Source organism: Hemiscyllium ocellatum, chromosome 10 (assembly GCF_020745735.1).
Source record: "Hemiscyllium ocellatum isolate sHemOce1 chromosome 10, sHemOce1.pat.X.cur, whole genome shotgun sequence".
In the NCBI taxonomy this organism is placed as follows: Eukaryota; Metazoa; Chordata; class Chondrichthyes; order Orectolobiformes; family Hemiscylliidae; genus Hemiscyllium; species Hemiscyllium ocellatum.
Window position 1 is genome coordinate 48,627,261 of NC_083410.1, and position 15,373 is coordinate 48,642,633.

At 41.8% G+C, this 15,373-nt stretch overlaps 1 protein-coding gene across 1 annotated transcript in view; it reads right to left on the reverse strand.

Moving 5' to 3' along the window:
• The window catches only part of vash2 (vasohibin 2), a 170,552-nt gene that overhangs the window by 137,669 nt on the left and 17,510 nt on the right, over nucleotides 1-15,373 (reverse strand). Inside the window, exons 2-3 of the mRNA XM_060831477.1 lie at nucleotides 10,927-11,015; nucleotides 6,195-6,251 (exon numbers count right to left, since the gene is read on the reverse strand). Of these exons, the coding sequence (XP_060687460.1) occupies nucleotides 6,195-6,251; nucleotides 10,927-11,015 (146 nt within the window). The remainder of the gene's footprint in view (nucleotides 1-6,194; nucleotides 6,252-10,926; nucleotides 11,016-15,373) is intronic.

Here is a 15,373-nt window from a genome sequence, read left to right on the forward strand (position 1 = left end):
TGGGCCAATGGGCTGAGGAATGGCAGATAGAGTTTAATTTAGGTAAATGTGAGGTGCTGCATTTTGGAAAGGCTAATCAGGGCAGAACTTATACACTTGATGGTAAGGTCCTGGGGACTGTTGCTGAATAAACAGACCTTGCAGGTTCATAGTTCCTTGAAAGGATAGTCGCAGGTACATAGAATAGAACAGAAGGTGTTTGGTAATGCTTGCTTTATACCAATATACTGGCCACTGCAGCAGACAGCAACTGACAACCGGAAGCGGCAGAGACAAGCCACTATAAATGCCGAAGGAAACATGACAGAAGTGCTTCACAGGAGGCTCCCAAGCACTGAGGATGTCACCTAGAAAGGGGACGAAACGTTTGCAATGAAAACTCCCAGCTCGGCGAACAGAACCACAACAACGAGTACCCGAGCAACAAATCTTCTCCCAAACTTTGAGCTTGCTTTATAGGATATCTGGTTGGCATGGATAGGTTGGACTGAAGGGTCTGTTTCCATGCTGCACAGCTCTATGGCTCTATGACACTGTACTAATTAGTATCTTGCAAGATGGTGGACAGATATTTGGGCAGACAAGAGTAAAGTTGAGTTATTCACAATGAATTCCCAAACTCCAAAGCTGCTCTTCAAGTCAGTATTTATAGGTCAATGGTAATCCTAAGGAACTTAATGTTGGGTGATGCAACAATGCCATGGGACAATATTTGGATTCTCACTTTTTGGAGGTACTACATTGTCACTTAAATCAGCCCAAACCTGAATGTTGTTTATGTCTTTAGATTAGAGTCCAAATAACTTGTATGTCAACACAAATATAGGAGGCTAAACTCATGACTGCATCAATTAATAAATTATCTAGTGACAAAGTAGGCCTTTAAACCAAAAACTCCTGAAAAGCCAAAGCGTATCGTTTATGAAATTGTCAAGAAGAGCCCTCAATAAGGATCCTAACTTTGACCCTGGTTTAGCATCAGTTTCCAAAAAGCAATATGAACAACCAAGTTGTACACAATTGTCTGACAAAGCCACATCATAGGTTTCAGTAAGATGCAGTATCTGTTTTCAGTGTTTATTGTGAAGAGACATATAGACTCCAATGCAAAGGTGTTTGGCTAAGCATAAGAAACAGCTCAATCTTATTGTGACTATGGGCTGGATGACAGTGCCCCGCTCAGTATGCTTTCAGTAGGTGGGCTATAATATAGTCTGAGTGGCTGGCCTATCACCTTCACACCTACCTCTGAGGTCATCCCCATAATCCCTAGAATTAGCAACCCACCCATCACATGTAAATAAAGGATTGGCTGAGTTTGCTGGTGTGGGCAGCTGAGCGGACGAAGTCAGTGTTTCAGAGAAGTTTAGTTAATTGAGGGTAAAAGGGAAGATGCTACCTTTATGGGTGTACTTGGAAAACTCCTGCTGTAGACAGCACCTCACTTCCTTTCCACACATCGGTTATGAAAAACTGATACCCTAATCCATGCCACCCCATTCCCTAAGCTTTACAAAGCTTCCCCAACCCAATAGTCTGGACTTGCTTCACTCCAGGATCCAGTTATGTTGTTGTATTTGTGAGCCTGCAATAATCAGCAGTAGCACTCACTACTGAGCACAAGGCTTTGCTGGAACATTCAGCCAATACTTGCACTATATGAACTAGAGTGCTTCAGTAAAGGGCTTACCATAACATTGAGGGCAATAGGTTTGATAGTAGCTCCTGAGCATAGGATCTCTTCCCCAGTGAGAGGTGCAATTCCCACATTTAGGCAGTTTAGTCTACAGAACCAGAGAGGGCACAATGAAAATCCTTTCCACTGTCACAAATATAAAATCATCATTTTGGAATTCAGAAATTTGTTTTAAATAAAACAGGTAGGTTTCAGTTTTGGAAAGGTAACTTTTTTTATTTAAAAGGTCAATATCATATATACTTGCATAAAAGTCAATGTAAAAGTTAAGCCTTTATTTCTGGCCAAAAGGTCTTGTATTTTCCATTTATCTCATGTAAACGTTGATCCAACTATATCGCATTATAAACCTCTTACAAAGGAAACTGTATATTTCCATTAACCCATTTGAAACAAAATTGCATTCTTTCATTCATACCGGTAATTCAACTCATCGCTCTTCCTTTACTATATTGCGTCTCTATTCATTTATTCATAACTCTACTTAGCCCACTTGGTTTACTACAGTACGTCTTGGTTCATTCATTCAGACCAGCACTAAGTCTATCGGTACTTATTGCACTTTGTTCACTATACATCCAAAAGTTAATATCATTAAAAAGTTAATCATTTTATTTGTGCCATTATATCGGAATAAAAGTGAGATACATTCGCTACATATATCTTTAATTCTTTGACTAATTTACTAATGTTGCTGAGATTCATTACAAACTAGAGTAAATGGGTGGGAAATGGAAGAATTTGGCAGGAAAGTTCAAAATGCTTATACATTCAGAATTTAATAAGTGTTTCATTTTAAATGTGCCATTATTTCAGACCATGGCGATGTTGAATAGTGTGATTTTGCAGATTTCAATTAATCTTTGACATGTTAAATTTTCGTACCGGTATGTACAAATAAAAGTTCCTACCAGTAATTTATTCTTGTTTCTCTTGCTTTTAACCAGTAATTACCTTTACCGTAATTCATTGTGTTTTTCGTCTTTACTTGGGATTAGTTGAGGGGTCAAATCGACTTGTGCCAATAATACGGTATTTTAAGCTGCAACATGAATTTCAGCCCCTCAAAACTAGTGCCCGTGCAATAGTTGATCCTATAAATTGAATCTTTAAAAATAATCGAATTTATACGAGTATATACAGTAAGTCATTTGAAAAAGTGACCTAAATACATTATTTCTGAGAAAGCATGTAACTTAATAAGTATCTAGCCAGATACCTGTGGGGTTAATTGATTAAGTGATTCAATTGATGGCTTATGACATGCAGAAAAACAAATGTTTTGGGGTTTCTGGTAAATTAGTTTGAGTTTAGTTCAGCAGAACCTGGTTTCTGTTTCATGCTAACAGATGAACAGTTTCAGCTTATTTCACCCTTCTTCAACAGAAGGACTTTTTTAACTAAAATTGTTCGGGTTCTCAGCACAGAGAAGAAATTGTAAAACTGCTTCGAGTTTTCCTGCTGACAGAGTCAGTTAAGTAAGAAATGAAAGAGTGAAGATAAGAGTATATTTCTCTGGGACTGAATACATGAGGCAGATATTGCTGGAGAAAAGAGTGGATCTAAGGTTCTGATGATTATGTTAAGATCTCTTCAAATTGACTTACATAGCTTTGATTTTTTATTCCTTGGATGAAGTGAACTTCAGTATTTGTGTTAGAAGAACGTCGCTCAGTAGCTAACCTGGGAAAAGTAAAGTTGCCATAGTCCTACCAAACCATAGGGCTTCCCTCCCATTAGAGAGAGGTGGCTGGTAATGGTTTATCCTGAGGGTCAGCACACCTCAGGTAAGGGGAAAGGTTGGGAAGGAAAGTCTTTCATGGTAACCTCAGTTTGTGCGGCAATTGAACTCTTGATGTTGACATTACTCTGTATGTGATTAACCACCATGTTAATCAACTGCAAATATTGAACTTATGATCTATCAAACCAGGTTTCACTTTGGGATTGGATGTGTCCAGAAAGTCTGGTCCTGGCATGGAGGTCTCATCTTGGCGTGGAGGTCTCATCCTTATTTCAGAGGTGGCTCCTGGGTCTTCCAACAGCCCAGTGTGGAGATCTAGTCCCAGCGTTGCGTTCTTGACCCAGCCCTGTGTGGCAGTTTCCAGTGTACTCCCAACCAAGGAGCTGTTATTCAAACTGTGATGAACTTCTATGTTTTTTGCTTCTTACTTATGGCTTCTGTCATTAATTGAAGTGCCATGGAATGATAATTTATAAAACTTTTTACTATTGTTTTTGAAAAATAAATTGCTATTCTATTCTTTGCTAACCTATTCTATTCTGCCAGCTGGGATCAGTGCAACAAAAAGGAGTATTACAGTTTGGTATGAACACCACGCTGGAGTTAAATCTGAATCCAAATCGACCTCAATGCTCAAAAGAATGTTGAAAATAGGGAGAGGACAAATAGGGTTAGGGGCAATGGTGGGAATAACTGGATTATTTTCAAAAGAACTGATATAAACTTGATGGATCAAATGGCCTCCTTCTATGTTGCACTACCAATATGCATGCTGAAGGTGCTCAACAGAAGCTGCCGAGAGTTAAAACTGGAGACTGGATTTAAGGGATAAACAGGGGAAGCTCCAGGCTCACTTCCTCTCATTGACCCAGTTGCTCAATGCTGGACATGTCTTTACATTAGCTGTCCAAGCAATTTTCCACTGGTTCACATTTCTGGTAGTTTGTCTATCAAAGGGAGGGCCGCACAACTGTCAGTTTGAACCCAGAGGCCAGAAGCCAAGCAGCATTTCAACAATGTTAGCCCTCATCAGAGGGTGAAGCTTATTTTGCTGCACTTTCATCAGCATTGTACATATCTGGATCTAAGTTAAATGGTGGTTTTGCTACTTCAAGTGGATGACTTATAATTTCCACAATACACCAGTGGCTCCTGATCTTGTCACTCTGATGTGCTAAAACACCAGAAGGAAGCTCAAGTGCAACGATCTTCAACTGAGTTTAACACGAACAGGGAGGGAAGTGTTAGCAATAATAAGTTATGGCACACTATGCATGACAATCACCATTTGCTACATTCCCCTTACTATTAAACAGGCGAGCACCGGGATAGGCAGGTAGGCGACACCCAGCCTCCTCACGGGCACTTTTTAAAGCTACAAGCATCCAAACAAATAAAAATAAGCACAGGGACAGTGGAGAGGGAGGTGACATTTACTTTGGGCTTTGGAACATAACAGAACTTCTCTGTGTGGAGTGTGAAATGAATTGCCAATTCACTAATGCCTGCTTTTTTGTCACATCTCAAACTCAATTTCATTGTCAACAGTGCCTTGCTGCATTCTGGGATGTTAATAAACAATGAAACGAACAACAATAGTGAATAATCCAACAAATGTGAAAAGGTTCTGGTGATGTTTCTGAACTTGCTTTTAAAGTTAGCTATGTGTTTGTCAAGTTGTTTGAATAAAGTTTCAAGTTTGCAACTTCTGCACCCCAACTTTGCCCCCACCATCCCAGAATGGAAACATGCTCAGACTGGGGATTACTTAGGTGTGATCATCTGGAAGAGAGAACAACTCAACTCTGTTCTGTTTCCAACACCTCTCCTTCAGTCTTTCCTACTGATACGTTACAGTTGTTTCATTACAATTCTTAGTGTTGAACACCAAAGAGCAAAGAAAATTTACGGCCCAGGAACTGGCCCTTCGGTCCTCCAAGCCTGAGCCGATCCAAATCTATTGTCTAAACCTGTCAGTCAATTCCTGAGCATTTGTATCCCTCTGCTCCCCACCTACACATGCATCTGTCCAAACGCATCTTAAATGAATCTACCGTGCCTGCCTCTACCACCTTTGCTGGCAACGCGTTCCAAATGCCCACCACCCTCTGTGTGAAGTACTTGCCGCGTGTATCCCCCTTAAAGTTTCTATCTCTCACCTTGAAAGCATGACCTCTCGTTATTGAATCCTTCACCCTGGGGAAAAGCTTGTCTCTATCCACCCTGTCTATACCCTTCATGATTTTGTAAACCTCAATCAGGTCCCCCCTCAATCACCTTTTTTCTAGTGAAAATAAACCTAACCTGCTCAACCTCTCTTCATAGCTAGCACCTTCCATACCAGGCAACAACCTCGTAAACCTTCTCTGCACCCTCTCCAAAATGTCCACATCCTTTTGGTAAAGTGATGACCAGAACTGTACACAGTATTCACTTGGTTCATAGCTGATCTGCATCTGACTGCATTAGTTCCATGACTCTCAATAACTTTAATCAAATCTAAATTAATCAATCTCTCAAATTTTCAAGTGACCTTGACCTGATTTTTGACTAAGCTAGGCTTGGATTGTCATCATCAACAGGACAATATGTGGAAAACAGGTTTGTATTCATATAATTCTGATTCAATCTATTTTATTTTTACCCAGGACAAATGAACAGTAATCATTGTAGATATTCTCCAAAAGTTTTTCCATGCCTAAAATTACACCGAAATGTGACTAGACTTCCTAGCAATGCAAAATTGTTACTTACCAACTCAAAGGTCTGATTTTCTTAATCTCAAAGAACTGGGTTCCAGTGTGATTGTATCTTTCATTCATTAAGCTAAGGAAATGTCTTAGACGGAGACTACCTTCAATAGTTTCCCATCATCCCATGGCCTCTCTTACAAATTACATTACAGTCTTTAGCAAATATTAAGTCAATCAGAATTTCAAACAAAAAGGATACTGCAGAATAACAAAAATATTGAAACAGCAAAGTAAGAGATTCTTGGGATCATGATTGGCCGCTGAAAATGTGTTGCTAGTTAAAGCACAGCAGGTTAGGCAGCATCTCAGGAATAGGGAATTCGACGTTTCGAGCATAAGCCCTTCATCAGGAATGAGAGAGAGTAGCCAAGCAGGCTAAGATAAAAGGTAGGGAGGAGGGACTTGGGGAGGGGCGATGGAGGTGGGATAGGTGGAAGGAGGTCAAGGTGAGGGTGATAGGCCGGAGTGGGGTGGGGGCGGAGAGGTCAGTAAGAAGATTGCAGGTTAGGAGGGCGGTGCTGAGTTGAGGGAACCGACTGAGACAAGGTGGGGGGAGGGGAAATGAGGAAACTGGAGAAATCTGAATTCATACCTGGTGGTTGGAGGGTTCCCAGGCGGAAGATGAGGCGCTCCTCCTCCAGCCGTCGTGTTGTTATGTTCTGCCGGTGGAGGAGTCCAAGGACCTGCATGTCCTCGGTGGAGTGGGAGGGAGAGTTAAAGTGTTGAGCCACGGGGTGATTGGGTTGGTTGGTCCGGGCGGCCCAGAGGTATTCTCTGAAGCGTTCCGCAAGTAAGCGGCCTGTCTCCCCAATATAGAGGAGGCCACATCGGGTGCAGCGGATGCAATAGGTGATGTGTGTGGAGGTACAGGTGAACTTGTGGCGGATATGGAAGGATCCCTTGGGGCCTTGGAGGGACGTGAGTGTGGAGGTGTGGGCGCAAGTTTTACATTTCCTGCGGTTGCAGGGGAAGGTGCCGGGGGTGGAGGTTGGGTTGGTGGGGGGTGTGGATCTGACGAGGGAGTCACGAAGGGAGTGGTCCTTGCGGAACACTGATAGGGGAGGGGAGGGAAATATATCCTTGGTGGGGGGGTCCGTTTGGAGGTGGCGGAAATGACGGCGGATGATATGTTGTATGCGGAGGTTGGTGGGGTGGTAGGTGAGAACCAGTGGGGTTCTGTCTTGGTGGTGGTTGGAGGAGCGGGGCTCAAGGGCGGAGGAGCGGGAAGTGGAGGAGATGCGGTGGAGGGCATTGTCGATCACGTCTGGGGGGAATCTGCGGTCCTTGAAGAAGGAGGCCATCTGGGCTGTGCGGTGTTGGAACTGGTCCTCCTGGGAGCAGATGCGGTGGAGACGAAGGAATTGGGAATATGGGATGGAGTTTTTGCAGGGGGCAGGGTGGGAGGAGGTGTAGTCCAGGTAGCTGTGGGAGTCAGTCGGTTTATAGTAGATGTCTGTGTTGAGTCGGTCGCCCGAGATAGAGATGGAAAGGTCTAGGAAGGGGAGGGAGGAGTCTGAGACAGTCCAGGTGAATTTCAGGTCGGGATGGAAGGTGTTAGTAAAGTTGATGAACTGTTCAACCTCCTCGTGGGAGCACGAGGCAGCGCCGATACAGTCATCGATGTAGCGGAGGAAAAGGTGGGGGTGGTGCCAGTGTAGTTGCGGAAGATGGACTGTTCCACATATCCTACGAAGAGGCAGGCATAGCTGGGGCCCATGCGGGTGCCCATGGCAACTCCTTTAGTTTGGAGGAAGTGGAGGATTGAAAAGAGAAGTTATTCAGGGTGAGGACCAGTTCAGTCAGTCGAAGGAGGGTGCCAGTGGAAGGGTACTGGTTGGTGCGGCGGGAAAGGAAGAAGCGGAGGGCTTTGAGTCCTTCGTGATGGGGGATGGAGGTGTACAGGGACTGGATGTCCATAGTGAAAATAAGGCGTTGGGGACCGGGGAAGCGAAAATCCTGGAGGAGGTGGAGGGCGTGGGTGGTGTCCCGAACGTAGGTGGGGAGTTCTTGGACTAAAGGGGACAGGACCGTGTCGAGGTATTGGGAGATGAGTTCGGTGGGGCAGGAGCAGGCTGAGACAATGGGTCGGCCGGGGCAGGCAGGTTTGTGGATTTTGGGCAGGAGATAGAAACGGGCGCTGCGGGGTTGTGGGACTATGAGGTTGGAGGCGGTGGATGGGAGATCCCCTGAGGTGATGAGGTCATGGATGATCTGGGAGATGATGGTTTGGTGGTGGGAGGTGGGGTCATGGTCAAGGGGGCGATAAAAGGAGGCGTCCGCGAGCTGGCGTTTGGCCTCAGCGGTACAAAGGTCAGTGCGCCAAACTACCACCGCGCCTCCCTTGTCTGTGGGTTTGATGGTGAGGTTGGGATTGGAGCGGAGGGAGTGGAGGGCTGCACGTTCTGAGGGTGAGAGGTTGGAGTGGGTGAGAGGGGTGGACAGGTTGAGTCGGTTAATGTCACGGCGGCAGTTGGCTATAAAGAGGTCGAGGGCGGGTAGGAGGCGGTCCTTGGACTCCTCCACCGGCAGAACATAACAACACGACGGCTGAAGGAGGAGCGCCTCATCTTCCGCCTGGGAACCCTCCAACCACCAGGTATGAATTCAGATTTCTCCAGTTTCCTCATTTCCCCTCCCCCCACCTTGTCTCAGTCGGTTCCCTCAACTCAGCACCGCCCTCCTAACCTGCAATCTCCTTACTGACCTCCCCGCCCCCACCCCACTCCGGCCTATCACCCTCACCTTGACCTCCTTCCACCTATCCCACCTCCATCGCCCCTCCCCCAAGTCCCTCCTCCCTACCTTTTATCTTAGCCTGCTTGGCTACTCTCTCTCATTCCTGATGAAGGGCTTATGCTCGAAACGTCGAATTCCCTATTCCTGAGATGCTGCCTAACCTGCTGTGCTTTAACCAGCAACACATTTTCAGCTGTGATCTCCAGCATCTGCAGACCTCATTTTTTACATCATGATTGGCCGAACAGGAATGTAAAGAAAAGTTAGCCAAGATTGTGGAAAATCTGTCATGGTCTGTTCAGCATTTTAAAAACTGCTTACTGTGAAAACAAATATGTAGTTACAATCCGAATATTAAAATACAGCCTGGTATTGAACCTGTAGCTTTAAGTCTCAAGCATTGGTGTTTAAATCTCTCAGCTCACTTTACAAAGAGGTTTGTTGTTGCTGAATACTGATGAACAAGATCCTTGGTAACAGCGGCTTAAACTGGGAAGGAGGAAATGATCAAACTTAATACAACCCAGCTTGCCTATCGGCCCCAACAAAACTAGTTATCCACAAAACTTCTTGTTCTCTTTGTGCTCTGTACTGAAGGAAATTGTACAAAAGGATTGTTTTTGTGAGATCATGGAGAGAGGAAGAAAGGACATTGGTAATTGACAAATCAGTGAAATTGAAATTTTGAATAAAATCTAAATTAATTTGAAAGAGGACACGAAATGAGCAAATAATCAGCAGAAACTTGCAAAGAACACAAAGCACACCACATTATATTCCTTTAAACGAATTGTTAAATTTATTAACAAGCTAGTGTGTAAGTTGTAAATCATACACCAGGTTCTAGTCCAACAGGTTTATTTGGAAGCGCAAGCCACTCCTTCAACAGCTAATGCTTCCAAATAAACCGGCTGGACTATAACCGGGTGTTGTGTGATTTTTAACTTTCTACACCACAGTCCAACACTGGCATCTCCAAACTAGTGTGTAAGTAACCTTCTTACTTATTAAAGTTGCCAGTAAATAATGTACATTAAATCTACCCAACACTGAAGGCATAGAAACTCAATCACATCTTTCCATTAGTAGTTAGAATATAAATACCAGAAGTTTACAGAGTTGCTGGTTATCAACACCAATGATCTTTTCAATGATATTCTATGCATAAAATCTAATAATAATATAAACTTTATAGTTAATAATTAACAACTTGTATATATTTGGCACTGTTAACATAATGAAACATCCCAATGTCACAAAGGCACTGTAAGACAAAATATGATACTGGACCACATAAATAGATATTAGGTCAGCTTACCAAAAGATTAGTGAATGAGGTGAGTTTATGGAGCATTTTAAAAAGGAGAGGGAGTTAGAGAAACAGAAAGATGTAGCAAGGAAATTTCAGAGCTTGTGTCCAAGGCATTTGGAAACATGGTTACCAATGGGAAAGCAATTGCGATTGAGGATGTATAACAGACTAGAATTAGAGGGGACCACAGGCATCTTGGGAGGTTGGTGGGGCTGGTGCCGTGGGGGGGGGGGGGAGGGGGCCAAGGTATGTAGGGACCTGAAAACAAGGATGCTCCCGACTGGGAGTCCATGTAAATCAGTGAGCACAGGTGTAATAGGTGAATGAGACAAGGCTCAAATCACACAGATGCTTTTAATTACATAGATTTGTGGAACAGTTATTACAGAATTCAACAATTTCATTATTCGTGGCTTGCAATGACATTAAAAGAAGTTTGAGAGATATTCAATTTTAGTAATTAGTGATTGAAAGTACCCTAGCTTAAAAAGCCAGTAGTATAGACAAAGACAGTGATCATAATTAGATTGGAATAAAGTTATTAAATAATGACTGGACCATGCAGTTATAGTTAAAGACCCGCATCAGATCTAATCCCCAGAAAAGCCTTGTGTATGGACACCACAAATTATATTTATTTACTGACACTAATGATATTTTTAAAAGTTTAAAGTAGAAAGGATACTGCAGCAGCTTCATGTAGCCTTGTATTGTGCGCAACCATTCTGGAATTGACATGGATGGCTTGTATTTTGGCAGTGATGGAACTGGAGGCTGAATGAACACAAAGGACATAATGTTATAATGGAGATACACATCTTGATATTATGTGCAATCCCCACACCAGAATATCTGGCCATCAATGACTTATTATGAAATACATTTCTACATACTAATTGATAGGAATAATGAAGTACAAAACAATGCTGCCAAAGTGTAAAAACAGAAACCCAATGAAAGAAGCAAGCAAATTAAGATCCTGCAATGCTAGAAATTTGAAATAAAAACAGAAAATGTTGGAAATAGCTGTGCAGCAGTAACTGCAGACAAGGAAACACAGATAGCGTTTCAAATTGATCATTCATTGCTGAACAAGAAGAGATTACAGAGAAACAGCAGGTTTTTAGCAAACACAGGCAGATGAAGGAGCCTATAAACCAAAGGACAATCTATGGTTCTTATAAAGTAGGTTGCAAATCAATATGGTACAAATAGATTTACTACCACCAATGCTCCTTGCTAATGTTAGGCTACTGATACCAAGTAACAAAGGATGTCCAAGTGACATCTTTGGCAGAAGATAGGCTCTATCTTGATGAACAATAAATGTTAATAGCATGATACTTACAAACTAGTTCCATTATAGTTGGAGATACATGACTGCTTCACATCATGCTCAACCTTAGGAGTAAGCTAAAGTAATAATGTCAGCTATGCTGTTAAGCACAAAGAATAGTCATTGACACACTATACACACATGAAGAGCAGGTTAGCTTATTACAAGAAAGGTCCTTGTATCCCAATGGACAGAGAATATCTTGTGATATCAGTTAACATTTTCACATACTAATTGCTTCATATATCTCCAAAGTATTTTTTCGGTTATTAGATTCTTCATATAATTGTTTGAAATCATGAAAGTAGGTTTATCACTATCCTGAACTCACTTCTACCACCAAGTCTTTGAGTTTATAAATGACTGACGAGTCTATTGGATTGAAACTCTTGTTATTTGAAGAAATATTCAGGTCCCATACATTGCCACAATGCAATCTTGGTAGGGTTTTGATTTCCCTCAATTATCCTCGCTGAGGATATTGTTTGGAATTGATGCTGCTCTTGAATATTTGTAACTGTTGGAGGATCTATATTTTCCCTCAAATTAGGCCAGAAAATATCGTTGTGTATCTAAAAGAATGAACTTTCCTCATCTAACACGGTTATAAGGTATACCTCACTTATGATCTGGTCATTCCAGCTTGTATATTTTTGGTTGACATTAAACTTGATAAAGTGACAATCATAGAGTGAAGCCAACCTGCTGTTTTGATGTTGCTTCTTCAAAAACAGTTGAATTCACCCTATTCAGGGTTTATCACTGTGCCCTGGTTTACATATTGTCAAGGGTATTCCATGATCAGATCTTGTAACTGCAAGTTGGAAGGCAACTGAATAATTGTTCCAAACCTGTGAAATATCAGTAATATTGTCTGATCTGTCAAACTGTAGAATTGTCAAATACCAAATGTAGTTAATCTTGAGTGGCTTTTTTTCCTCACAGACTCAACAAACATTCTTCTGGGATCTGTGAAGTCTTTACGTTGAGTGACGGTACATTTATCATTGTTATTTGGCTTCCTACCTGGTTGAGGTTTTTCAGTGTACTATACAATTTTAAGAGTGAACCATGTATTTCTGCCCAGAATGGAGAAATGCTGGTTTCTGCATAAGTGCACCTGCACCACATAGCATTTGTCCCTGAATTCCTTCAAGTCATATTCTACCCCCTCTATGCAAATTTCTCTCAGACAGTTACAGCTTCATTCTACTGAACTATGGAATTTTCTCAGAGAAAGTAGAATCACTTGCCCCAGTGTCAAGTTTGAAAGTGGTTGGATAACAGATAACCAGTACGATCAGGATCATATCTGGTTCACACGGAGCATGTATCACTCTTCAGAAAGGTTGATTCATATCTAATGAAGGTATGTCCTGGTAATATGGGCTTTCTTTCAAAGATGTTTACTGCAAAATGTTAATTCCTGTGTCTCTGTTTTCTTTTTAATTCTACATCTGGAAGAGCAACTTCTAGAATCAAAGGATTTAAAGTTATTTCGTGTTGGTCTATCATATGATGTTTTGCTGTTTTGGTACTTTAGTAAGTTGACAAGGTCTGATGAGCTTTGAACTAGGTTAGCTTGCTGCTACCATTGTTTCTTTGATTGGTGTTGAAATTTAGATCTTTAGCACTGCCTGGATAGCTCTTTCCAATGTGAAATGAATCAGAAAATCTAACAATAATTCTGTCTTGAATTAGTTCAGGTTGCAGACAATAAAAGCCTGGCAACGTACTGATCATTATTATTCGCTATCAAAGATTCTCCTGATCATCTTACTCTCTCCATTACACAACTGGCACTTGATGTAAAGTAATTGTCAAATGCTCTTACAAAATTATCAAAAAGGCATCTGTCACTTTTACATTATTTAAACCATCATCTGCAAACAGCCCTTGAGCATAAAGAAATGTATTCACTTGTACTTCTGGGAATTTTTAGCGTAATCCTGAAGCAAATTTACATTGCATGAATTGTATCATCTGTATAATCCAATCCAATTCTCTGTCTGAAGGATTTGGGGATTTTAAAAATGTTTGGAGGTGTAATATCTTTCTCTTTTCTCACCATATTTGACTGTTGTTGCTAGACTTCAGTGTATCACTTCAGAATTGTGGCTGGGATTTTTCAACTTTTTTGTGGTTTTTACTGTTCAGTGTTTTAAAATCATTCAATCACTTCAATTGAATTAAATGTGTCTTCTACAGCACATTTTCTAGAAGTTGTAATTATTTCTTTCTGAAATAAAGATGAATTGCTAATTAAATAATTTTTCATAACAGCCTTGTTGTTAATATTTGTAACTTGTATCTTAGCTTAGATTAGATTAGATTCCATACAGTGTGGAAACAGGCCCTTCAGCCCAACCAGACCACACCGACCCTCTGAAGAGTAACCCACCCAGACCCATTTCCTTCTGACTAATGCATCTAACACTATGGGCAATTTAGCATGGCCAATTCACCTGACCTGCACATCTGTGGACTGTGGGAGGAAACCGGAGCACCTGGAGGAAACCCACGCAGACACGGGGAGAATGTGCAAACTCCACACAGTCAGTCGCCTTTTGATGAATTTCCTAAATTTCTGTAATTAAATCTGAAACAGTTCTATGTGTTTCAGAATTATCCTAGTTATGCTGTAATGCACTAGTTGGCCTGGTGGCCAATTGTACTAAAGTTGTGATGTTAATTTTCTACATTCAATGAGAGCTATTAGCACCGAAAATCAGATGAGTGTCAGAAAGATCAGGTTGTTGCAGCAACAGCAACAGAATTGCTGTAAAGTCTCAGCTTGTTGTCACAGATATTCCTCCACATTCTTAATCTTTCTCCCTGTCCATCTGGAAGATGAATTCAAGTCTGCTCCATTTTTTTCAAATGCTGATTGAAAAGAGCCCTCAGTTGGGAGGACCAAATGAGGTACTCCTTTCCCAACTTTCCACACTTCAGTAATTTTTAAAATGTTTGATTTTTTGTTACCCTAAACTACTCCAGTACTTGGTACTTCTCCAAGTGCAGTACATCTTGAGATGGCACGGTGGCTCAGTAGTTAGCACTGCTGCCTCACAGTACAAGGGACCTGGGTTCGATCCCACCTTCAGACAACCGTGTGGAGTTTGCACATTCTCCCCATGTCTACGCGGGTTTTGTCTGGGAGCTCCAGTTTCCTTCCACAGTCCACAGATGTGCAGGTGAGGTAGATTAGCCATGGGAAATGCAGATTTACAGGGATCAGTTGGGGAATGGATCTGGGTGGGATGCTCTTCAGAGAGTTAATGGGTCAAATAGCCTGCTGCCACACTGTAGGGGTTCTATGGTTCACTAATAGTTAATGCAATTAGCAAGTTTTGAGAAGATTTGTAGCTCAGGTTGAGATTCTGGATGTAAGTTAGCTCACTGAGCTGGAAGGTTTGTTTTCAGGCGTTTCATCACCATACTAGGTAACATCATCAGTGAGCCTCTGGTTCAGCACTGGTGGTATGGGCCACTTTTTATTTATGTATTTAGGTTTCCTTGGGTTGGTGATGTCACTTCCTGTGGTGATTTTCTGTTTTTTTTCTCAGGGGTGGTAAATGGAATCGAAGCCAATGTGTTTGTTGATAGAGTTCTGGTTGGAGTATCATACTTCTCAAAAATCTTGCACGTGTCCCTGTTTGGCTTGTCCTGTTAATGCAGTGTTAAGAAATAGAAAATTCTAACTGGGTGACAAGTATTTCATTAGTCTAATCATCGGATGAATTTGGTGTATTGCACTCCATTTTAGAAAGCTCCAGTGAAGCGCTGTACTCCTGCA